The 26226-nt window shown below is 41.0% G+C and overlaps 1 protein-coding gene across 3 annotated transcripts in view; it reads right to left on the bottom strand.

The window, feature by feature from the left end:
- GRAMD1C (GRAM domain containing 1C) overlaps positions 1–23583 on the bottom strand; it is a 105431-nt gene extending 81848 nt beyond the window's left edge. Inside the window, exons 1-3 of one of the 3 annotated variants that reach the window (XM_064374624.1) lie at positions 17580–17657; positions 17376–17455; positions 13593–13733 (exon numbers count right to left, since the gene is read on the bottom strand). In XM_064374624.1, coding sequence (XP_064230694.1) covers positions 13593–13733; positions 17376–17455; positions 17580–17646 — 288 coding nt within the window. In that variant the 5' untranslated portion in view covers positions 17647–17657. Of the gene's footprint in view, positions 1–13592; positions 13734–17375; positions 17456–17579; positions 17658–20393; positions 20421–23564 lie in introns of those variants that run through there. The other 2 variants (XM_064374625.1, XM_012463993.2) reach the window with 2 other exon arrangements.
- Between the last annotated feature and the right edge of the window lie 2643 nt (positions 23584–26226).

Below are 26226 nucleotides of genomic sequence, written 5' to 3'. Positions count from 1 at the left end.
GTTATGAATATTCATGTAAAAATGTTTATGTGAACATGTTTAAATTTTCTGGGGTATATACCTAAGAGAAGAATTGCTGAGTCATATAGTAACTCTGTCTAACGTTTTCAGGAAGGGTCAAACTATTTTCCAAAATGCCTGTACCATTTTACATTCCCACCAGCAATGTATGAGAGTTTTCACTTCTCCACATCCTCACCAAATCTAACGTCTTTCTTATTACAGCCATCTGAATGGGTGTCAAATGGCATTCCCATTGTAGTATTGATCTGCATTTACCTCATAACTATTGATGTTGTACATGTTTTCATGTGTTTATTGGGTATTTGTATGCCTCTGGAGAAATGTCTATTCATGTTTTGGTCATTTTTAATTGGTTTATTTGTCTTTTTATTATTGAGCTGTAAGAATTCTTTGTAGATTCTAGTACAAGCCCTTTATCCAATATTTGATATGCAGTTATTTTCTCATTCTGTGGGTGATCTTTTCATTTTCTTAATGAACTCGTTGAAGCATAGAAATTTTTATTTTTTATTTTTATTTTTTTATTTTTTAGAAATGGGGTCTCACAGGCTGGGTGCAGTGGCTCTCACCTGTAATCCCAGCATTTTGGGAGGTCAAGGCAGGTGGATCACCTGAGGTTGGGAGTTCGAGACCAACCTGACCAACATGAAGAAACCCCATCTCTACTAAAAATACAAAATTAGCCAGGCGTGGTGGTACATGCCTGTAATCCCAGCTACTTGAGAAGCTGAGGCAGGAGAATCACTTGAACCCAGGAAGCGGAGGTTATGGTGAGCCGAGATCGTACCATTGCACTCCAGCCTGGGCAACAAGAGCAAAACTCTGTCTCAAAAAAAAAAAAAGAAAGAAAGAAAAACAAAATGGGTCTCACTTAGTTGCCCAGAATGGAGGGCAGTGGCTATCCACAGGCACGATCATAGCACAATGCACTCTCAAACTCCTGGCCTCAAGAGAACTCCCACCTCAGCCTCCTAAGAAGCTGGGAAGACAAGCACACACCACCAAACATGGCTCTAATTTATATGAGGACCAATTTATCTCTTTTTTTTTTTTTTGTCACTGAGATTTCCATGTCATATCTAAGAAACTATTGCCTAATCCAAGGTTCATGAAGATTCATACCTATGTTTTCTTCTAAGAGTTTTAGTTCTAGCTCTTACACATAGGTCTATGATAAATTTCAAGCCGATTCTTATATACGGTGTGAAGTAAGGGTCCAAATTCATTCCTTCGCATGTGTATATCTAGTTGCATCATTTGTGGAATATTCTTTCCCTCATTAAATTGTTTTGACACTCAAAAATCAATTGACCATAAATTTAAGGGTTTATTTCTGAACTATGGATTCTACTCCATCAACACATAAGTGTATTTTTATGCCAATCCACACTATCTTGATTATTGTAGCTTTGTAGTAATCCTCAAAATTTGGAAGTGTACATCTTCCAACTTAATTCTTTTTCCTTCTTTTTTTTTTTTTTTTTTTAAAGATGGGGTTTCACCCTGATGGCCAGGCTAGTCTTGAACTCCTTACCTCAGGTGATCCACCCACCTCAGCCTCCCAAAGTGCTAGGATTACAGGCGCGAGCCACTGCACCTGGCCAACTTCATTCTTTTTCAAGATTATTTTTGCTATTCTGGGTCCTTTGTATATCCACAGGAGTTTGAGTACTGCTTGTCCATTTCTACAAAAAAAGCCCATTTGAATTCTGATAGGACAGTGTTGAATCTGTAGTTCAGTCTGAGGAGTATTGCCATCATTAACAACATTAAACCTCCCAATTCATGAATATGGGATGTCTTTTTAAATGTCTTTCAATAAAGTTTTGTTGTTTTTTGTGTATAAGTATTGCACACATTTTGTTAAATTTATTCTATTTTGTTAAATTTATTCCTGTTACAGGTGTGGTGGCTCACATCTGTAATCCCAGCACTTTGGGAGGCCAAGGCAGATGGATCACAAGGTCAGGAGTTAAAGCAGGATGACCAACATGGTGAAACCCGTCTCTACTAAAAATACAAAAGTTAGTTGGGTGTGGTGGCACGCGCCTGTAATCCCAGCTACTTAGGAGGCTGAGGCAGGAGAATTACTTGAACCCAGGAGACAGAGGTTGCAGTGAGCCAAGATTGTACCACTGCACTCCAGCCTGGGTGATAGAGCGAGACTCCATCTCAAAAAAAAAAAAATTATTCCTATTTTATTCATTTGATACCACTGTAAATGGAATTGTTTTCTTAGTTTCATGTTAAGGACGTTCACTGCTAGTGTATAGAATTACAATTAGTTTTGGTTTTGGAATCAAGGTAATACTGGCCTTTCAGAATAATCTGGGAAGTTTTGCCTCCTTTTCTGTTGTTTTGAAAGAGTTTTTGAAGGATTTCGCAGAATATACCAATAAAGCCATCTGGTCCTGAGCTTTTCTTTGTGAAAAGTTAGTCACTGTTGTTGTCATTTTGGTTTTGGGGAAAAAAAAAAAAAAGAAGAAGAAAAAAAATTTTTGGTTTTGGGGATCGAGGGTTTCTTTGGTTTTTGTTTTGTCACTAATTCAATCTCTTTCTTTGCCATAGGTCTATTAAGATTTTCTCTTTCTTCTTGAGTCTGTTTCAGTAATTTGTGTATTTTGTGGAAATCTACCTAGTTCATCTAGGTTCTCTAAGGTATTTCAGATGCATATTAAAACCTAATCACATCAACTGTCCTGGAACATTACCAAAACAGACTATATACTCAGCCGTACCTCAACAAATTTAAGAGAACTGAAACCATACAATGTGTATTTTCTGACTATAATGAAATCAAACTAGAAATCAATAATAGAAAAATAGCTCAAAATCTCCAAACACTTGGAAACTAAACAGCACACTTATAGATGATCCATCTAGAGTCAAGCGTCAACGAGAAAGTATCAAGGGAAATAAAAAACACATCAAACTGATGAAAATTAAAATATTGGCTGTGTGTGGGGGCTCAAGCCTGTAATCCCAGCACTTTGAGAGGCTGAGGCAGGCAGATCACAAGGTCAGGAGTTCGAGACCATCCTGGCCAACGTGGTGAAATCCCGTATCTACTAAAAAAAAAAAAAAAAAATGTAGCTGAACATGGTGGCACGTGCCTGTAGTCTCAGCTACTTAGGAGGCTGAGGCAGGCTTGAACCAGGGAAGCAGAGGTTGCAGTGAGCCGAGATGAAAGAGAGTGAGACTCCCTCTCGGGAAAAAAAAAAAAAAAAAAAAATTAAAATTTTAATCTAATATATCAAAATTTGTGGGACACAGCTAAAAATGAAAGAGAAATTTATAGCACTAAATGCCCACATTAGAAGAAAAGGAAAAGTCTAAAATAAATAATCTAAGCATCCAACTCAGGAACCTAGAAAAGAAAGAGTAAAATAAACCCAAAACAAGCTAACGTAAATAAAAAAGAGCAGAAATTAGTGAAACTGAAACAAAAACAATGGAGAACATCAATAAACAAAAAGCTGATTCTTTTTTTTTTTTGTGACAAAGTCTCGCTCTATTACCCAGGCTGGAGTGCACTGGCGCGATCTCGGTTCACTGCAGCCTCTATCTCCCAGGTTCTAGAGATTCTCCCACCTCAGCCTCCCAAGTAGCTGAGACTACAGGCACACACCACCACACCCAGTGAATTTTTGTATTTTTAGTAGAGACAAGGTTTCACCATGTTGTCCAGGCTGGTCTCAAACTCCTGACCTCGTGATCCGCCCACTTTGGCCTCCCAAAGTGCTGGGATTACAGGCATGAGCCACCACGCCTGGCAAAGAGCTGATTCTTCAAACATAATAAAATCGATAAAACTACTAGCAAGACTGACAAAAAAGAGAGAAGACACAAACTACCAATATCAGGGATAAAACAGGGGTCAGCACTGAAGACCCTACAGAACTCAAAAGGAAATAACGAAATACTACAAAGAACTCTACACATGTAATGAGGCCAGGCACAGTGTCTCACACCTGTAATCCCAGCACTCTGGGAAGCAAATGTCGGTGGATCACAAGGTCAGGAGATCGAGACCATCCTGCCAACATGGTGAAACTCCGTCTCTAATAAAATACCAAAAATTAGCCAGGCATGGTGGCACGCACCTGTAGTCCCAGCTACTCAGGAGGCTGAGGCAGGGGAATCGCTTGAACCTGGGAGGCGGGAGTTGCAGTGAGCCAAGATCACACCACTGCAGTCCAGCTTGGTGACAGATTAAGACTCCATCTCAAAAAAAAAAAAAAAAAAAAAAGTAGCTGGGATTACAGGTACATGCCTAAAATCCTCAGCTACTGGGGAGGCTGAGGAAAGAGAATCACTTGAACCTGGGAGACAGACGCTGCAGTGAGCTGAGATCAAGCCACTGTACTCCAGTCTGGGCAACAGAGTAAGACTCCATCTCAAAAAACAATCAAACAAACTGAAGAACTCTACACATGTAAATATGACAACTTAGAAAAAATAGATTATCAAAAAAAACAAACTACCACAAGTCACTACATAGAAAACACATAATTTGAACAGATCTACAAATTAAGGAACTTAAGTTCACAATTTAAAATTTCCCAAGAAAGAAATCTCCAGGCCCAGATAGTTTTACTGAAGAATTCTGCAAAACATTAAAAAAAAATTCTATACAATCTCTCCAAAAAATAGAACAGAAGGGAGCACCTCCCAATTCATTTTATGAAGCTAGTGTTACCCCAATACCAAACCAGATAAAGACATTACAAAAAATTGAAAATTACAGAACAATATCCCTCATGTATATAGATATAAAAATCCTTAACAAAATGTTAGCAAATACAATTCAGTCATAAATTAAAATAATTATATAACATGACCAAGTGGAGTTTATTCCAGCATCCAAGGCTGGTTCGGTATTCAAAAATCAAACGGTGTAACCCAGCATATTAACATGCTTTTAAAAATTACACAATCGTATCACTTGATACAGGAATAATATTTGACAAAATTCAACTTCCATTTGCAATAAAAACTCTTTAAAAAAAATAGGAATACAGACTGGGTGTGGTGGCTCACCCCTGTAATCCCAGCACTTTGGGAGGCCAAAGTGAGTGGGCAGACCACCTGAGGTCGGCAGTTCAAGACCAGCCTGGCCAACTTGGTGAAACCCCGTCTCCGCTAAGAAACACAAAAATTTTGTTGTCTTCATAGCTTCTATCACTACCTGACATAGTACATGTTTGTTTATTTATATGCTGTCCAGCTCCAATCCTGTTGTCAACTCCAGGGTGGTAGAGAGGCTGTCCTATTCACTTAGAACATTTGGGTGCATAGAAGACATTCAACTCAATGAATAAATAAGACCATTCCTTTTTAAATTCATGTATATCTACCTTTGCCACTTTTTTCTTTCTTTCTTTCTTTCTTTTTTTGAGACAAAGCCCCACTCTGTTGCCGAGGCTGGAGTGTAGTGGCGCGATCTCAGCTCACTGCAACCTCTACCTCCCAGGTTCAAGCAATTCTTGTGCCTTAGCCTCCCGAGTAGCTAGTATTACAGGCACCTGCCACCACACCTGGCTAATTTTTGTATTTTTAGTAGAGATGGGGTTTCACCACATTGGCCAGGCTGGTCTCAAACTCTTGACCTCAGGTGATTCACCTGCCTCAACCTCCCAACATGCTGGGATTACAGGCGTAAGCCACAGCATCTAGCTGCCACTTTTAAGATAATAATGTCTCTGTTCACATAGTCTTCAATTTATCCTGTGAGAAGCTCACTGCAATTCCTGATTATGAAGCCCTTCACCTTGAGTGAAAATTGTTCATGCACATTCTCTTTGAATATTGCCTCTTGCTCATTCTGTGTTCATCTTCTAAATCTGCTACGAGATTCAAAATGAACTTCTCTACTATTCCCTTTACATCTTAAACTGTTCTCTTTCACACTTTCTCTCTTTATCTCTCAGTAATAAAATTTGAGGAATTTCTTGACATGTATATATCTTTCAGTTTACAGATCTCTCTTTGGTTGCCATTTCCCAAGCCCACTGCATTCTTTTTTTTTTTTTCTTAGACAGAGTCTCATTCTGTCACCCAGGCTGGAGTGCAGTGGCGCAATCTCAACTCACTGCAACTTTCCGCCCCCGGGGTTCAAGTGATTCTCCTGCCTCAGCCTCCTGAGTAGCTGGGACTATAGGCCCCTGCCACTGCACCCTGCTAGCATTCTTTAATTACTATTATTTCAGTGACCATATTTTTCATTTCTAGAGTTGTATTTGATTTTTTTCAAATCTGCCTGTATTTGAGAATTTCCTATCCGTTTATAATACTTTTAATTTCTTCTATTGTCTTTACAATATTATATAACTTTTATAGTCTTTATTTGGTATAATAGTTATATTATCTGAAGTTTTGGAGGCTCAAATATGCTGTTCATTGAATCTCTTTCTGCTCACTTATAGAGAGCACTAAATCCAAGCCCCAAAACTTTATGAGAGATGGACCACAGTTAGAGATGGATTATAGTTATATATTCTCAGGAGAAACTACCCCCACTCCCACCCTAAGCCCAGGCTTAGACAGACAGGCTTCCTTATCTTCAACCTGTGAATGTAGCGGTTATTTTTCCTAGTCTGTATTTCACGGAAGGGTTAACTCTTCAAGAGCCTGGCTTTATAAAGAGTTCTCAGTTCCAACTCATACAAGTTCAAGGTGTTATCTCCTATCCCTATCACAGCATGGCCATTAAAGCTCAGCAAATTCCTCAGGGCAACCTCAGCGTTAGCTCACGTGCTTACAACTCTGGTAATCAGTTCCCTCTTTTTTGTTTAAAGCCCTTAGGTGCATTATTAAAAAAAAAAAAAGTTTGAAACATTTTATCCAGCATTGCTAGGTACTTTTAGCAAAAGTGCATTTAAATTAAATAGTTCCTTCCCATATTGCCATAAGGCTGGTTTTTATTCCTTTATAATTAAACCTACAAATGTTAAAAGATATCTAGTTTATCAAACAGTATCTAACTATACTTAAAATTTTTCAAATTGGAAAAAATGTTTTTATAATCCAACATATATTGAAAAATGAGTTTATTCTTTTTTATCAGCCACCAAAGTAAAAATCAGAAATATCCTTTATAAGCTTGAATAAATGCAAGACATGTTGTTGTGGAGAACAACATGATTACAGGAAACCTATTCTCCCAAGTTGCTAAAGTATGTTACAAACATACTAATTAATTCTCTTGGGATTTTTTAAAATAGTACAACATTAATTAATCCTTACTATGTATGTATAAATCAGGTTTGTGGCAAAAAAATAAATCAGTTTTATCCCCCACTTATAAGTAGGAAAATTTACCTGGAAATAAAGTGACTATGATAAGTTAATGATAAAGTACAGAATGGGTCAGGAGTGGTGGTATGCACCTGTCATCCCAGCTACTCAGGAGGCTGAAGCACGAGAATCGCTTGAGCCCAGGAGGCGGAGGTTGCAGTGAACCAAGATCATGCCACTGCACTCCAGCCTGGATGACAGAGTGAGACTGTGTCTCAAAAAAATAAATACATAAATACATTTTTTAAAGTACAGAATAAAGACTTCAGATTTTTTGTACAGTTAAAAAAAAAACTTGGCCAGGCACGGTAGTTCAAGTTCTGCAATCCCAGCACTTGGGGAGGTTGCCCTGGATAGATCACCTGAGGTCAGGAGTTCGAGACGAGCCTGGCTCACATGGTGAAACCCCATCTCTACTAAAAATACAAAAATTAGGGCTCAGCTGATGGCACACACCTGTAGTCCCAGCTACTTGAGAGGCTGAGGCAGGAGAATTACTTGAACCCAGGAGGCAGAGATTGCAGTGAGCTGAGATCACAGCACTGTACTCCAGCCTGGGCAATAGAATGATACTCTGTCTCAGAAAAAAAGAAAGAAAGAAAGAAAACTTGACTATAATCTAGAAAAATTCAAATATAAGTATTTTCTATTAAAACATAAGTATACTAGTTATTTGCATATATGTAGTTAATGCTTAAAAATCTGTTTTTTATTCTCAAAATGTTTTCAAACAAAAACAAGAAATAATCAATTCGAACTCTAATATTTTTTTAAATTCTCCTACTCCATCTTTTTTTATACTTCCCTTCCTAAATCAAAGACCTGAGGAATCTGAGATCTCATATCTTTTTATGCATAGTTTTCAAGATTTTCAAATAAACAGTTATTCAAAGAAGAATGCACAAAGGACCCCTGAGCAAACTTAATTTTAGTTATGCATTCCAGAAAACTTTATAAATCCCTCCACTTTAAAAATACAATGATCAGCTAAATCAGCTATTAAAGAAGTATGTACAGTTGACAAATATTTTTAAAGAACTTAAGATTAATGAAGTATCAGAGCACAAAAGAATACTTAATATTAACTACCTTATCCAAAGCACTATTGCTTCTATTAAAAAATCCCAGGTAAGTATGTCATCTTCTGAACACACAGAATGAATAACCTCAAAGGCTATTTTCTACTCCCCATAGTTGCTCACTCTACCTCACTAAAAGAAGCTGCACTAAATAAACACATCTGCTGCTGATCTTTGTCTGCCTTGCCTCTGGGATCTTAATCCACATGGAATATACCATTACTCTAGCCAAGAAGAAAGTAAGTTTTTTGTTTTAAGTGTTTTTTCTGTTTGTTTGTTTTACTTTTGCTATATATTTTTTACTAAGCTAATGGGCAAAAGCATAAATATTTGCCATTAACTTTATTTTAAATTTTGTTTCATCATTTCACATAATTTTTCTTGTTTCATTAGGGTTTAACAGGTAATAATAAAACTCATTTCCCATATACTAGAATTAAATATTTTATTTCATTTTTTTGAGACAGTGTCTCTCTCTGTCACCAAGGCTGGAGTGCAGTGGCATGATCACAGCTCACTGTAACCTCAAATCCTGGACTCAAGCAATCCTCCCACATCAACCTCCCAAGTGGCTGGGACTTCAGGTACCAGCCAGCCACCACAGCCAGCTAATTTTTATTTTGTTTTGTTGAGATGGGGGTCTCACTATGTTGCTCAGGTTAATCTCAAACTCCTGGCTTCAAGCGATCCTCCCACCTTGGCCTCCCAAAGTGTTGGGATTATAAGCATGAGCCATGATGCCTGGCCCAATATTTTTTTTTTAATAAAAAAATAAAACAAATACAACTAAGATTCCTATCTTTATACTACAGAATTGAAATAGAAAATCGGAAGCTATTAATCTTACTATCAATAGCCATGGAGAATTAATCCTACTTTAAATTAGTCTTACTGTCAGAAAGGCACTTATTAGCCAATCTGTTAAACAGTATGAGGTTACTACAGATTCAAGACAGATCAGTGTTGTAATACCGTGACCTAATCTCTAATTTTACAGGTGAGGTAACTGACGTGAGACAGGTTATACAACATACTTAAGATCACCACTCACTGAAATCACCAGAAACAGAGCAGAGACTCTGTTCCAGATGTTTTGTTCCCAGTCTCCAATGTATCATGCTGCCCTCTAAATTCACTACTGTGGAACAACTAATTGAGCCAGGCTAGAACATATGAATTATTCTACATTAGTGAACTTCTCAGATCCCTGTAGCTTAATTCTTTAAACACCAATACTTTTTAAAGTTCTCAATTTTTTTGCTAAGAACCTCTCTAAAGTGAAAAAGCACAATCCAGATTCCTTAGGTATTCCAGTTTAATGGCTCTGACATCCCTAACTATTTGCTTCAATACCAGGTCATGTGCCTTATGAATACATTCCTGTTATGCTACATGACCTCCTTGTGTTTTGTTTTCTTTTTCTTGTTTGTTTGTTTTAGAGATGGGGTCTTGCTATATTGCCTAGGATGGATTCAAACTCCTGGGCTCAAGTGATCCCCCTTCCTCAGGCCTCCTGAGCATCTGGGACTACAGGCATGTGCGACAATGCCTGGCTTGTCTTTCTTATGTTAATTTTAGACCCCTCGGTGAATTCCCCATCATATTGGTTTTCCTTCAATACCTACTTTATTTGGGGGAGAGTGAAGCAAAGAAAACAGCAACATGGTGGAGTCACAGTAGATGCTGATGGATTGTAAATGACAGAGAAAAAATAAACTATTTATTGTCCAGACTTTTAAAACATCATTTCTACTGGCTACAGTACTATTTAGAGTCAACTTAGCTACACAGATCTTTGGCCTCCATATTAAAAGGTCCAAGTTTCATTGCACATGCCATGCTTTGAGGTTAGTCTTAATCTTGAACTTTAATATCAATTAATTTTGAATGCTTTTATTTCCTAAGAGATAATGGCATGGTTTCATATGTTATACTTTGGACAGACTGAGTTTTAAAAATGCAATTATTTTTCCTTTCATGCCTCTTGTAATGTTTTGAACAAACTTGAATGATGAAAGAGAAGAAAAGAGATATCAGTAAAAAAATTTAAAACATTTTTTAAAAAGGTCCAGGTTTCTTCACTTTTTTTGAGTTTCTGCTATCATTTCTTGCTGGTATCTATGTGTTATTATCAACTAATTCCCCCACCTTCGATATCCTATTCAGTTTATTTAAGCTTATAAAAAATATAGCAAAAATATATTAAAGAAACACCAAATAAAGATTTGAGGCTCTCTTCTATCACCCGATACATTAGCATGAATCCTGATTTACCTATGTGGGGTCTTTCGTTTTTGTTTTTGTTTGCTTCTGAGTTGTTGACAGCTCTGGTTTCTGGGTAACTGACCTATAGAAAAGCCTGTAAAACTGGGCTGGGCGTGGTGGCTCATGGCCTGGCATGGTGGTTCACACCTGTAATATTAGCACTCTGGGAGGCCAAGATGGGTGGATCACAAGGTCAGGAGTTAGAGACCAGCCTGGCCAACGTGGTGAAACCTCATCTCTACTAAAAGAAAAAAATTCAAAAATTAGCCAGGTATGGTGGTAGGTGCCTGTAATGCCACCTACTCGGGAGGATGAGGCAGGAGAATCACTTGAACCCAGGAAGTGGAGGCTGCAGTGAGCCAAGATCGTGCCACTGCACTCCAGCCTAGGTGACAGAGCAAGACTCCGTCTCAACTAAAAAAAAAAAAAAGGCTGGCCTGGCACAGTGGCTCACGCCAGTAATCCCAGCACTTTGGGAGGCCAAGGAGCGTGGATCATGAGGTCAGGAGCTCAAGACCAGTCTGGCCAACATAGTGAAACCCCATCTCTACTGAAAATACAAAACTTAGCCAGGTGTGGTGGCACAGGCCTGTAGTCCCAGCTACTCGGGAGGCTGAGGCAGGAGTATCATTTGAACCTGGGAGTAGAGGTTGCGGTGAGCTGAGACTGCACCATTGCACTCCAGCCTGGGTGACAGAGTGAGACTGTCTCACAAAAAAAAAAAAAAAAGTCTGCATACTTCTCTTTTTTTTTTTATGGAGATGGGAGTTTTGCTCTGTTGCCCAGGCTGGAGTGCAATGGCACGATCTTGGCTCACCTCAACCTCCGCCTCCTGGGTTTAAGCGATTCTCCTGCCTCAGCCTCGAGTAGCTGGGATTACAGGCATGCACCACCATGCCTGGTGTATTTTTAGTAGAGACGGGGTTTCTCCGTGTTGGTCAGGCTGGTCTCAAACTCAAGTGATCTGCCAGCCTCGGCCTCCCAAAGTGCTGGGATTACAGGCAGGAGCCACCATGCCTGGCCACTGTACGTCTCTTTAGGTCTATTCTATGTGAATTCATATACAATGTTCTTAAAATAAAAGTGTTTGCAATCAGCTTATGGACCCAAACTGATTCAAAGTAAACCTCTGACACTAAATCAGTGCTTCTCAAACTTTAATGTAAATGTAAATTTCCTAGAAACCTTGTGATAAATGAAGATTGTGATCTTGTGAGTCTGAGGCTGGGTTGCTGGCAAGATTCTGCATTACTGTCAGGTGATGCTAAATCTGCTGGCCCCCATACCACACTTTTAGTAGCAAGGATCTACGACACATTCCTCCTTTTTTCTCTCCTATTTCTAAATTCTCTCATTCCTTTGCTTTTTCCTTTTCTTGCATTACTCTTTTTCTTGCTTTAAGTCTGTCAATAGTAACCACAGTAAGTATTTAGCACTGTAGGTTGTCCTTAAACCGATGAAGCTTCCCCAATCTACAAGGTAAGTTATGAAAAAATACAGTGCAGAAAGGTCATAAAACTACAATAGTCATAAACCTTTTCTAAATGTGACCAAAAATAATATAGTCAATACGGATGACATTATTTTTAGGATGTATTGTTATTTTGGTATATTTCTTAGCAGTTAAATATTTTCCTTAGAATACAGTTCAAAAACCTTATGATGTCATGTTTCTTAATAGGAAATCAAAACCTTTTAGTCATGTTAAGATTCAATAACTGTTAAGATTCCAATGAACTGAACTGCTAATTATGAACAGAATGATGGTACTTGCACTAATCTTTATAACCTGTTAATGAATCTTTCTTTAGCCTACTCTAAAATTTTTTTTTTTTAATCTGCTACCAAGGATACCTAATCCTCAAAAGATGAGCTTTTTTTTTTTTTTTGAGACAGGGTCTCACTCTTACCCAGGCTGGAGCGCAGTGGCATGATCATGGTTCGATGCAGCCTCGACTTCCCAAGCTCAGGTGATCCTCCCACCTCAGCCTCCTGAGTACCTGGGACTAAAGGCATGTGTGCCACCATGCCTGGCTAATTTTTTGTTTGTTTGTTTGTTTGTAGAGACTGGGTTTCACTATGCTGCCCAGGCTGGTCTCAAACTCCTGGACTCAAGCAATCTGCCCACTTCAGCCTCCCAAAATGTTGGGATTACAGGCATGAGCTATCGCACCCAGCCAAGAGATCAGCTTTCCAGTGAACCTGCATATGCCTTATCATCTTATACAAATTTCACTTATAGTTGTACTAAACCAGATTGTATCAAATGCTCGTAACTCTCATAAGAATTGCTAGATTTAGAATGAGTCCTTTAATACAATAAATGTTAGCATTTGTAACATACAGAAGTGTTGTTCTTCCAAAAAGACTCTAAGATCTTAATGTGCCTAATCAACAAGTCATAGTCTCATTTTACAGTGAGGAAACCTGAAGCACATCCAGGTTACACAACCGAATGAACACAATGCAAACAGAATAAGTAACTTCTAACTTTAAAACGGTCTTATAGTCATTATACAGTATAGGTCGAACACTGCTTAACTTTCTTTAGTTACAGGAATGAATTTTTAAAATCGAAATTGTATAAAATAGCTGGCTTCTCAATAACACTTAGAAATATTGCTTCTGTATAACATTAGTCTCTTGACAATAGAGTGAGCTACACTGTAAGTGGAATCCACTCCGGTGGTATAGTTTTCACACAAGGAAATTGAACCAGATAATTCCATTCCATCGAGCCAGACAACAGTGCCTTCTAGTGGTCAAAGGAGAGCATAATCAGAAATGTCTTTGGGACTCTGGACTAAAACCAAAACATTTAAAATCTAGAAGCTAAGAAGGAAATTTTAAAAATACTGTATGACTTCTTGCAGATTTAAAGAAAATCTGCATTCAAGAATAAAATGAAGACATAAAAAAAGAAATTACCCAAAAGCTCCAGTCACCACTCCAATTATGTAAATGTGGCCCCTGTTTTTTAACTACCACATTATTCTCTTCCACAGTTGGACTAGGATTTTCCTTTACATCTTCCTCTGTGGCAAGGCTTGAATCCCCTTCATTTATCACCTAAAACAAATATCAAACCATTAAATTATTTATTGAGAAATGGCCATTTTAAAAAGAATGTTCACAACATATACGTTAATTTTAAAAGGGCAATATTTAAATGTTTAGAAGACAGTAATAAATATGTTTTTGCTTCAGTAGTTCATATAGTTATATATTTATTTTTATTTATTTTTTATTCTTATTTTATTTTCTTTAGAGACAGTGCCTCATTCTCGCACCCAGACTGGAGTGTAGTAGCCCAACCATAGCTCACTGTAGTTTCAAACCCCTGGGCCAAAGCAATCCTCCTGCCTCAGCCTCCCAAAATGCTGGGATTATAGGCATGAGCCACCTCACCCAGCCAAGTTCATACATTTATACATGCAACAAAGGTTTTACAAACTACTATTATTTACTAGGTAGTTTGGTTGGCACTAGGGATGCAAAGATGAATAAAGCAAGATCCTCAGTCTCCAGAAATGCACAGTTCGCTAGAGGAGCAATAAATCATACAAGGTAGGCCAGGTGTGGTGGCTCATGCCTGTAATCACAGCACTTTGGGAGTCCAAGGTGGGTGGATCACCAGGTCAAGAGACTGAGATCATCCTGGCCAACATGGTGAAACCCTACCTCTACTAAAAAAAAATATTAAAAATTAGCTGGGCATGGTGGCATGCACCTGTAGTCCCAGCTACTCAGGAGGCTGAGGCAGGAGGATCACTTGAACCTGGGAGGTAGAGGTTGCAGTGAGCCGAGATTGCACCACTGCACTCCAGCCTGGTGACAGAAGAAGACTCTTTCTCAAAAAAATAAAATAACGCCGGGCGCGGTGGCTCACGCCTGTAATCTCAGCACTTTGGGAGGCGGAGGCGGGTGGATCACAAGGTCAAGAGATCGAGACCATCCTGGTCAACATGGTGAAACCCTGTCTCTACTAAAAATACAAAAAATTAGCTGGGCATGGTGGTGCGTGCCTGTAATCCCAGCTACTCAGGAGGCTGAGGCAGGAGAATTGCCTGAACCCAGGAGGCGGAGGTTGCGGTGAGCCGAGATTGCGCCATTGCACTCCAGCCTGGGTAACAAGAGCGAAACTCTGTCTCAAAATAAATAAATAAGTAAAATAAAATAAAATACAACGTAATGGGAGTGTCCATTTGTACAACTATTTTGGAGAACAATTTGCAATGCTCAGTAGGAAAGAACATAGACATATACTGCATATATGTCTATGCTGCAACAAAACATATACTGCAATGAAGCAATTTAATATACACATAGAGTCAAGAATGTTTGTTAATACTAAGAAAGTGGAAATAACCTCAGTGTCCATCGATAGAGAAATTAGTAAATAAGCTCTGATTTATACAAATGAAAGAGTTTAAACAAGTGAATAAGATGTGTCAGCTGTGCAGGGTGGCTCACACCTGTAATCCCAAAACTTTGGGATCACTTGAGTCCAGGAGTTTAAGACCCGCCTGGCCAACATAATGAAACCCTGTCTCTGCTGAAAATACAAGAAATTAGCCAGGCATGGTGGCCTTTAGTCCCAGCTACTCGGAAGCTGAGGCAGGAGAATTGCTTGAACCCAGGAGGCAGAGCTGAACCCAGTTGCAGTGAGCTGAGATCACATCACTGCACACCAGCCTGGGTGACAGAGCCAGACTCTGTCTCAAAAAAAAATGGGCCCATCAGATAATTGCTCATGTAAGAGCACTCATTAGGGAGTTTAAAAAAAGAAAAAAGAGGCCGGGTGCAGTGGCTCATGCCTATAATCTCAGCACTGTGCAAGGCCGAGGTGGGTGGATCACCTGAGGTCAGGGGTTCGAGACCAGCCTGGGCAACAAGGTGAAACCCCATCTCTACTAAAAATACAAAATTAGCTGGGTGTGGTGGCATGCTTGTAGTCCCAGCTATTTGGGAGGCTGAGGCAGGAGAATCACTTGAATCTGGGAGATGGAGGTTCCAGTGAGCCAAGATTGCCCCATTGCACTCCAGTCTGGGCAACCAAAGTGAAAATCCATCTCAAAAAAAAAAAAAAAAGAAAAAAACCAAAAAAGAAAAAAGAGAATAGGGAGTACGGGAGTAAGGAGGAGCAGCCATTATAAAAGCATATGGGCCAGGTGCAGTGACTCATGCCTATAATCCCAGCACTTTGGGAGGCTGAGGCAGGAGGATCGCTTGAGCCCAGGAGTTTGAGATCAGCCTGGGCAACAGAGTGAGACCTTGTCTCTACAAAAAAATGTCAAAAAATTCACCAGGCATAGTGGCATAGGACCACCTCCTGTGGTCCCAGATGTTCAGGAGGCCGAGGTGAGAGGATTGCCTGAGCCTGGGAGGTTGAGACTGCAGTAAGCCATTATCACGCTACAGCACTCCAGCCTGGGTGGCAAAGCAAGACCCTGTCTCAAACAAACAAACAAACAAGGAAAACAACATCTGATGAACCAGGATCCTTAAATACCTCTGCTGCTGCTGCTCAACTTAAGCTTGAGGTTGTTTTTTTGAGACAGAGTCTCTGTTGCCCAGGCTAGAGTGCAGTGACGTGACCTCAGCTCACTGCGACCTCTACCTCCTGGGTTCAAATGATTTTCCTGCCTCAGCCTCCCAAGTAGCTGAGATTACAAGCGTGCACCACCTCACTCAGCTAATTTTTGTATTTTTAGTAGAGATGGGGTTTCACCATGTTGGCCAGGCTGGTTACAAACTCCTGACCTCAAGTGACTGGCCCACCTCAGCCTCCCAAAGTGCTGAGATTATAGACATAAGTCACTGCGCCCAGGCAAACTTGAGGTTCTTAAACCCTATAAATAACCATTGCCACTGGGGAAGCCCCTAACCCTGATGATACTGATTTGAGGCCCTCTGGAGAAAGACATTTGTAAACATGAGAGGGTAGAAAGGACCTCCTCCACCTGAAGTACATCCAGTAACCTCCAAAAAGAGACGGAGAAACAAACAAACCCGGATATAAGGGGAGGAAATGTACAACAGCAAAAAAACAAAAACTGAAACTGAAGTCCATAAATTGATCTAACAGGACATGCAGAATTTATTAAGATAATTTATATAATAAAAGATAAAAGATTGGCTTTTGTGCCTCTACAACATAGGTTCTAAGTTAACGTCAACATCTGCTAAAATGCAGCAATTGGCAAATCTTCATGACTTTAATCAATAATGGGTCTCAAATTACAGTTATACCTAGAGTTCCCACTAAATTTAAACAAGGCATCCCCTACAATCTTGGGAGAGTTAGTCAACATAAAACAGACAACAAACAGGTATGCCTCACTTTAATCATCAGAACTATTCCTTTGCCTAAATTCTCCATGATCATGGTATACATTGCCCTAAAATATCCTATTGTGGCCCTGGACACTCTGACCCAGTAAGTAATAAACTAAATTTAAAACAAATCTTTAGAGCTTACAAATTGGCTTTCAAAGAAGTGGGACCCCAGGCTGGGTATGTTGGCTCACACATGTAATCCCAACACTTTGGGAGACTGAGGCTGGAGGATCACTTGAGGCCAAGAGTATGGAGAATGCACTGGGCAATATAGCAAGGCCCCCTCTCTACAAAAAAATTGAAAGATCAGCCAGGTATGGTGGCACACACATGTAGTCCTAGCTCCTTGGGAGGCTGACGTGGGAGGATTACCTGAGTCCAAGAGTTGGAGACCACTGTAAGCTGTGATGGCACCACTGCACTCCAGCCCAGGTGACAGAGCAAGACTCCATCTCAAAACAAACAAAACAGTGAGACCCCATGGACCATCACCCTCAGTGCCCAGTTAAAATTACACAACCCAATATAAAACAAAACAGGGCTTTCAAGGACTGAAACTTGTTATATAAGACCTACTTCGGCCAGGTGCAGTGGCCCACGCCTTTAATCCAAGCACTTTGGGAGGCCAAGGCAGGAGGATCATGAGGTCAGGAGTTCAAGACCAGCCTGTCCAACTTGGTGAAATCCTGTCTTTACCAAAAAAAAATTCAGAAATTAGCTGGGCGTGATGGCACATGCTTGTAATCCCAGCTCCTCAGGAGACTGAGGCAGGAGAACCGCTTGAACCCGGGAGGCATAAGTTGCAGTGAGCCAAGATTGTGCCACTGCACTCCAGGCTGGCGACAGAGCAAGAGTCCATCTCAAAATAAATAAAGACCTACTTCATGAAAGAGTAATTATCCCTACTGCTTCTCCACTTAACGGCCCAATTTGGCCCTGTTAAACTTGGTAAGAATAAATAGTGCCTCATGATTCATTAATGCATCCTCAATGACATCCTTTTACCTAGGAAGGCCCCTATACCCAATATTATTGAAATTACTGACTATCAAGTCCACAACTAGTAAATACTTTGCTGTTATAGATTTGGCTAAAATGTTCTGTTCAGTGTTTCTTTCAACACCTCCTCAGCTACAGTTGGTCTTCACCTCCAGAGAAACCTAATATCCCTTTACCTGGCTACCCACAGAGTACCTTGACAGTCTTGCCATCATACCCAATCTCTACAGGAAAGATCTTAACTGCATCCAATTTTCTCCAGGAGCACAGGTTTAACATTCCACTGATGACATCCTCCTCTAAGGACAGTCTTTTGACATACAAAGGAGCTCACAAAAGGGGTTGGGCCATTGCGCTACACATAGTGTAAGGCCTACCACCTTGGTCAACTTTCTGAAAATAATTTGGTCTCTGTCACCCAGGCTGGAGTGCAATGGCACAAACAGGGGTCACTGAGGTCTCAACCTGCTGTGCTCAAATGATCTTCCTATCTCAGCCTCCTGAATAGCTAGGACTGCAGGCACCACACAACCATGCTCGGTTAACTTTTTTTTTTTTTTTGGTAGATATGGGGTCTTGTTATGTTGCCCAGGCTGGTCTCAAATTCCTGTCCTCAAGCGACACTTCCTTCTGCCTTGGTGTCCCAAAGTGCTGGAATTACAGGCATGAGCCACTGAACTGGGCCACAATGGCTTACTTAAATTCAAATTCAATTAAATGAAAAATGGTGCATGTCAGTCATCAATCAAACATCAAGGGTGAATTATCACAAGTTCAGTCTATTTCATTTGCCTCACCCCTCCCTCTTCCTCTTCTGGACCTCATCTGGGCAAGCTAATAAGAAAGCCTGCGGCTGTGCTCAGTGGCTCACACCTGTAATTCCAGTACTTTGGGAGGCTGAGGGGGGCGGATCACAAGGTTATGAGATCGAGACCATCCTGGCCAACATGATGAAACCTCATCTCTACTAAAAATACAAAAAAATTAGCCAGGTGTGGTGGCACGCATCAGCTACTTGGAAGGCTGAGGCAGGAGAATCGCTTAAAACCCAGGGGGCGGAGGTTGCGGTGAGCCGAGATCGCACCACTGCACTCCAGCCTGGGGGAAAGAGCAAGGCTCCGTCTCAAAAAAAAAAAAAAGAAAAAAAAAAAGAAAGCCTGGATGTTCCTTTCTTCATCTTGGGTGGGAAATTCAAGCAATCTGTCTGCATACAGGAACTCTCACCCTGGCCCCACTCCCTAACCCAGAAAAAAAGACCTGGAGCCAGTCTTTTCCTTGAGGCTCTTTTAAGCCTTTTTGGTGCTGCTTGAGAGACCTGCCTTGCTCTCCCCAGAGACCTCAATTATGTATGTAAAAGGCTTTTTCATACCCTCCTGGTGTGTGTGTGGCATCATCAGTTTCTACACCTGAACAAATTTGGTGTGGGGGTTCATTCTGGCTTTCTGGGGTGGTTACAATAGATTCCTGTCTCTCTAACTTATCAGCTGTGTGGTCCTTAGCAAAGTCAATCTCTGTACATCTGTTTCCTTAACTCTACAATAGAGGAAATAATTATCTCTAGTCTAGACAATAAGCTTATTGAGAGCAGGGATCAGGCCTGTGTTAATTACCATTTAATCCTGAACACCCAGTGCCAGGGACATAGTTGAATCAGTGACTGATTGGGTTCATGAATATCCAGCTTGACTATTTCATAGTAATGTTTTTCAAATCAAGTGAAATAACACACTCATTTGTTCATTCAACAATTACTTGTGTACCTCCACCACTCTGTAAACGATAGTGCTCTTCAGAAGATACAGCACTGACCACATTTTCTCTAAAAGTAAAATATATACGCAGAAACCGATGTAGAAGGAGGACGGCGTTCAGAAATGCAGGCGCACCTCCAACAAAAGCGGAGCTTCACCCTGAATATTAACAAGCAAGTTTTCCATTTTGTCAAATGAGGTAGTAAACAAATAACAAAACTAGACTAGTTGAAACCAAAAACCTGGCTGACAGCAGTGATTTAAACTATCACTGTGTAACAGGGCCGAGAATGAAAGGAAGGAGGCGAGGCTGGAAAAACTAACACGAGTCAGAATCACCACCATGGGGCCTGACCCAAGGGGGCCTGAGGCTGAGACATCCGCATCAGCACATTTCTGGCCAAACTCAAGCCCTCAGCGCCCACAGGGAAGCAGAAGTCCCCACCACCGCCCGGAGGGAAAGGGCTCCCGGAGGCACAGGAAACCGTTTCCTCGGTAACAACTTTCCCTGTTACTCCAAAGAGCTCAAAGAACAGGGAAGGGAGGGATTAACTGTAATCTGAGAAGGTCCAAGCAATCACCGTGAGAAAAAGTCGGGTAAAGCCTCCGGTGGGAACCGCCCCCAGCGAGGCCCGCTTACCCGGCGTACGGCCCGAGCGCCCTCCATCGCGGCTCCCCCGGCCACCGCGGCACCGCCCCGCGCCCACCTCCGGCGCGCTCTGCGAGCTCCGGGCTCCCCGCGCCTCCTCCGCCGGCCCTCCCAAGTACTTCCAGCCGCAGCTCCTTGCGCCCTCCGGCGGCCGTGAAGGATTCCTGACGATGGGTGTTACTGGATTAGTTCGGAGGCTTGTCTTTCTAGGGGTCACAATGAATCTTAACCTATTCCCAGCCTTAAACTTCTGTGCCTACCAGGAAATGACGTTACCTGCCCCAATGTACGAAAAAGTGAAATGCTCGGGAATTTTTTTTTTTTTTTTTTGAAACACAGTTTTGCTTCTGTTGCCTAGTTTGGAGTGCAATGGCGCGATCTCCACTCACGGCAACCTCCGCCTTCCGAGTTAAAGCGATTCTCCGGCCTCATCCTCCCGAGTAACTGGGATTACAGTCATGCACCACCAAGCCCGGCTAACTTTGTATTTTTAGTAGAGACGCGGGGTTTCTCCATGTTGGTCAGGCTAGTCTCGAACTTCCGACCTCAGGCTATCCGCCTGCCTTGGCCTCCCAAAGTGCTAGGATCATAGGTGTGAGCCACCGCTCCTGGCGGGAAGCTCTTGTTCCTTCCAATAAAGGACTGAAGTTACTGATAAAACGCTGTTACGTATTGTAGATCCTTGGTTCTGTAAACCAAAAATAAAATGCTAAGGCCCCCAAGCCATCTGAATGGGCCCCTACTCTGGGCCAAGAGCATTCCAGATTTAACCTTAATATCTAGTTCAGGCCATGATGAAAGACGGGATTGGACATGCCTCATTAACATTAACACAGACCTTAAGTATGATAAGAAATATTTATCATCTATTCCCTCGGAAGCCTGCTACTTGGAGGCTCCATCTGCATGATAAAACCTTGGTCTCCACTACCCCTTATCATAACTCAGACTTTCCTTTCTACTAATAACTCTTTTTTTTTTTCTTTGAGACAGGATCTGGTTCTGATAGCCCGGCTGGAGTACAGTGGCACAATCTCAACTCCCTGAAACCTCGGCCTCCCAGGCCCAACCAATCCTCCCACCTTAGCCTCCCAAGCAGCTGGGACTACAAGGCGCATGCCACTATGCCTAACTAGTTGTTTGTTTGTTTATTGAGACGGGTTTTGCCATGTTGCCCAGGCTGGTCTCGGACTCCTAGACTCAAGCAGTCCGCCCGCTTTGGCTTCCCAAAGTGCTGGGATTACACGTGTGAGCCACAGCACCCAGCCAATGATAATTCTTTCAATCAATTGACAATCAGAAAAATTTAAATGTACCAATGACCTGAAAGTTCCCCCTTCTCCCCGTTGGAGTTGTCTCCCCTTCCAGACTGAAACAATCATGTAAATCTTGCACGTATTGATTGATGTATCGTCTGCCCAAAATATATAAAAGCAAGCTATGCCCCAACCACCTTGTTCACATGTCGGGACTTCCTGAGACTGTGTCACAAGTGTGTCCTTAACCTTGGCAAAATAAATTTTCTGAATTAACTGAGGCCTGTCTCAGATATTTGGGGTTCAGAGTTCCCAACCAAACTGCTATTTTAAAAAAGACATTCTAGACCAGGCATAGTGGCTCACTCATGTACATACAGCACTTTGGGAGACTGAGGTGGGAGGATCATTTGTGCCCAGGAGTTCAAGACCAGCCTGGGCAACATAGGGGGACCCCCTCTCCAGAAAAGAAAGAAAATAAAGAAAGAGAGAGAGAGGAGAGAAAGAGCGAGGAAGGAAGACATTCTAGAACAATGGAGGAACAGTGAATATGAAATGTCTATTACAGTTGATGTTACAGGATAATCAATGATTTATGAATATTCATTTATGGACAATTAATAATTTTTGGCTATGTTGGAGGGTGTCTTTATTATTAGGAAACTCACACTAAAGTATCTAGGAGTTCCCTGGTATTAATGGGGATGTAAAAAAAAAACTAAAAGAAAAGTATTTAGGAGTGAAGTATCACCATGTCTGCAACTTGCTTTCAGATGCTTCCACGAAGATGAATACAGAGAGAATAAAATAGCGAAATGTTAATTACTGGAGCTAAGTGGAGGGTATAACACTATTCAGTGATTCTTTTATTGTTTACATATATTTAAAAATCATAATGTAAAGTTGAAGAGTTGAAAAAGAGTTGAATCCAGTTTCACAAAAAGTTGGACACTGAGTATATTTCTTTTTTTGTTTGTTTTTTTTGAAACAGAGTCTCGCTCTGTCACCCAGGGTGGAGTGCAGTGGCACAATCTTGACTCACTGTAACCTCCACCTCCCAGGTTCAAGTGATTCTCCCGCCTCAGCCTCCGTAGTAGCTGGGACTACAGGCACCCACCACTCTGCCCAACTAATTTTTGTATTCTTAGTAGAGACGGGGTTTCACCATGTTGCCCAGGCTGGTATCAAACTCCTAGTCTCAAGTGATCCACCCGCCGCAACCTCCCAAAGTGCTGGAATTCCAGGTGTGAGCCACTGCACCCGGCCATGAGCATATTTCTTAAAGACATATTACACACTAAAGGACAAATAACAAGATAATCAATAAAAGACAGGTTTCCATCCTCATTCTGCAAAACTTTGCATAAATTGTGTTCTGGGCTGGGGGCGGTGGCTCATGCCTGTAATCCCAGCACTTTGGTAGGCCGAGGCAGGCAGATCACCAGGTCAAGAGATCAAGACCATCCTGGCCAACATGGTGAAACTTCATCTCTACTAAAAATACAAAAATTAGCTGGGTGTGGAGGTGAGCACCTGTAGTCTCAGCTACTTGGGAGGCTGAGGCAGGAGAATCACTTGAACCTGGGAGGTGGAGGTTGCAGTGAGCCAAGATCACGCCATTGCACTCCAGCCTGGCAACAGAGCGAGATTCTGTCTAAAAAAAAAAAAAAAAATTGTGTTCTGTTGAACATAAAAAACTTCACAGAACACCAATATTAAGCAAGGCCACTGAATGATCATAATAGAAGAGGACAAAAAGGAGGCCACTGTGTAATCATGTCTAAACACCAACAAAAACATGGACATGGTTTAAACCACAGAAATGACTATCTCTCTATGCTGCCTAATATGACTGACTGCTGCCTCTTTCCCAATCACAGCTTTACCTTCACTTTATTCCACCTACCTTCTAGATAAGATGTATTAAGGTACGCAATCAGAATTACACAGCTTCTTGGCAACATCTAATCCTGGACAAAGCTCCGCTTCTTGAATCCTCGCAAAATCACTGAACACAAACCCAAATCCTGTAGTAAGACCTTTCTAACACCCTTTCGCTGAGATGTCCTCCCGGTTCTCCACAGTGTTCTCTTACCCTCATTGCAATCAGTCAATAAATGCAATGTTGTCCAACTACAGCTATGGTTCTCCTGGACTTTGGCTGAAGAGCGCTGATGTGTTTTGCAGTGAAACAGAGCATAAGGTGAAAGTGAATATGGAAGACAAGTTGTTAGAAGTTCGAAGAGAAAGGAGAAATTATGAAATACTTAGGAGCACAGGAGAATGAACTGACTGATGTTTTAGGAAAACAGTAAAACAGTAGCATTGCTGGGCAACACAAATGCCTAATTGAGACTAATGGTCATGTATTTAAAGTGAGATCACACTACTATATAAACAGCTCCAGAAATCCCAGTTTAGCACAATCAGGGGAATGCTTAATTAAGAGATTAATGGTCATGTATTTCAAGTGAGATCACACTAATATGTAAACAGCTCCCAGAAATCCATATGGAAAAACCACAGTCAAGTTAAAAACTGCTAAGGTATATGTCCGAAAGTTCATGGGAAAGGAAATACAACTGTCTCTTAAAAATTTAAAAGATCCAGCTGGGCATGGTGTCTCACGTCTGTAATCCCAGCACTTTGGGAGGCTAAGGAGTGTGGATCACGAGTCAGGAGTTTCAGACTAGCATGGCCAACACAGTAAAACCGTGTCTTACTAAAAATACAAAAATTAGCTGGGTGTGGTGGTGGACTCCTGTAATTCCAGCTACTCGGGATGCTGAGGCAGGAGGATCACTTGAACCCGGGAGGCAGAGGTTGTGGTGAGCTGAGATCTTGCCATTACACTCCAACCTGGGCAATAAGAGCGAAACTCCATCTCAAAAAAAAAAAAAAATATATATATATATATATATATATATAAAAGATCCTCAGTTTCATTCAGAATAACATAGAAATTAAAACCACACTGAAATACTATTTTTCACTTATTAGATTGACAGAAGTACAGAAATTTGAAAATGCATTCTGTTGACAAGACTGTGGGGATACAGGACTCTTATAACGGAGGTGTAAAGTAATATAGCAAATTTGGCAACTACAAAAATTATAAGATGCATACACTCTTGCAGCAATACCAACTTCTGTGATTTTTCCTAGAGATTTAATTGCACACATGCAAAATAACGTGCAAAGTTATTCCTAGAAGAATAGTTTATAGTAGTAAAAATTGAAAACAAATCATCATCAATCGAGGACTGGTTAAATAAATAACATACCTCCATCCATTGGAATTTAAAATTCTATGCAGTTTCATAATAATTTTAAAAAGAATGAGGAGGAGCAACATCAACAAAAATGGCAGAGTAGGGAACTTCAAAAGTCTGTACTTCCACAAAAGCAGCAAATAAGGTGGCAAGAGTCGTTAGAAACAATTTGTTCAGAACTCTAGAATGTCTCCAAAACCTTACCACAATCAGGGGAACGCTCATTAAGAAAAAACAGCTGAGTCTCATTAAGAGACTTTTGTGACATTTTAGTTACTATTTATTTATTTATTTGAGACGGAGTCTCGCTCTGTCACCCAGGCTGGAGTGCAGTGATGCGATCTCGGCTCACTGCAACCTCCATCTCCCAGGTTCAAACGATTCTCTGCCTCAGCCTCCCAAGTGTCTTGGAATTACAGGTGCCCACCACCACTCTCGGCTAATATTTTGTATTTTTAGTAGAGACGAGGTTTTACCATCTTGGTCAGGCTGGTCTTGAACTCCTGACCTCGTGATCCACCTGCCTTGGCCTCCCAAAGTGCTGGGATTACAGGCGTGAGCCACCGCGCCTGGCCATGACATTTTATTTTAACTTACCCTGGTACCATCCCCCACTCTACAATAGCCCACATTCCTGGTACTGACTCCTAGTATCAGAGGTAGCAGTACTGACCTTATTCTGGAAGAATTGGTATCTGTTTACTTTGACCTGTTTGGTGGTTCCAAACAGGACTTGTTTGCCTTATTTTATCTCAGAATTCTCCCAAGGTTAGGACGCCTGTCTTGGGCAGGTGTTGGTGGGGGGATGTTGGTGGAGGGGCCGGTAGAATATTTATTGAAAACATTTGAAGGCAAATACATTATCAGTATCACTTGGGGCAAGGGATAACAGTTAAGGCAAACAATAGACAATCTGGAATGTTTAACAGGAATACCTGGAAAATGGGAATCATTGGGATATAAGGGCTTTGAAAAACTCTCACAAATTCCTGGGAATCCAGAAGGCCACACCCATGCCCAGAGCTGGGAACATGCCCAAAAAAGACCTAAGAAGGCCCTAAACTTCCACTTCTGGCTGACTTTCTGCTCGGCTAAGGCAGGGATATAAACTGCCTGTCTGGGTATTAACAGACATACCCAACACACACAGAAAGCCCATCTGTAAAGACTGGAAGGTAATTCTTAAATTCTGTATGTATTTTTCTTCTTCTGTTTTTATTTTTTTCTAATCTGACAGAACATAGACGTATTAGGCCACATATAACAAAGAATATAAATTTTACAAAATTAGTTCAA

Source organism: Aotus nancymaae, unplaced genomic scaffold, assembly GCF_030222135.1.
Source record: "Aotus nancymaae isolate 86718 unplaced genomic scaffold, 86718_ANA_hifiasm-v0.15.2.pri h1tg000011l, whole genome shotgun sequence".
Taxonomy (NCBI): domain Eukaryota; kingdom Metazoa; phylum Chordata; class Mammalia; order Primates; family Aotidae; genus Aotus; species Aotus nancymaae.
This window is presented reverse-complemented; position numbering and strand designations above follow the sequence as displayed.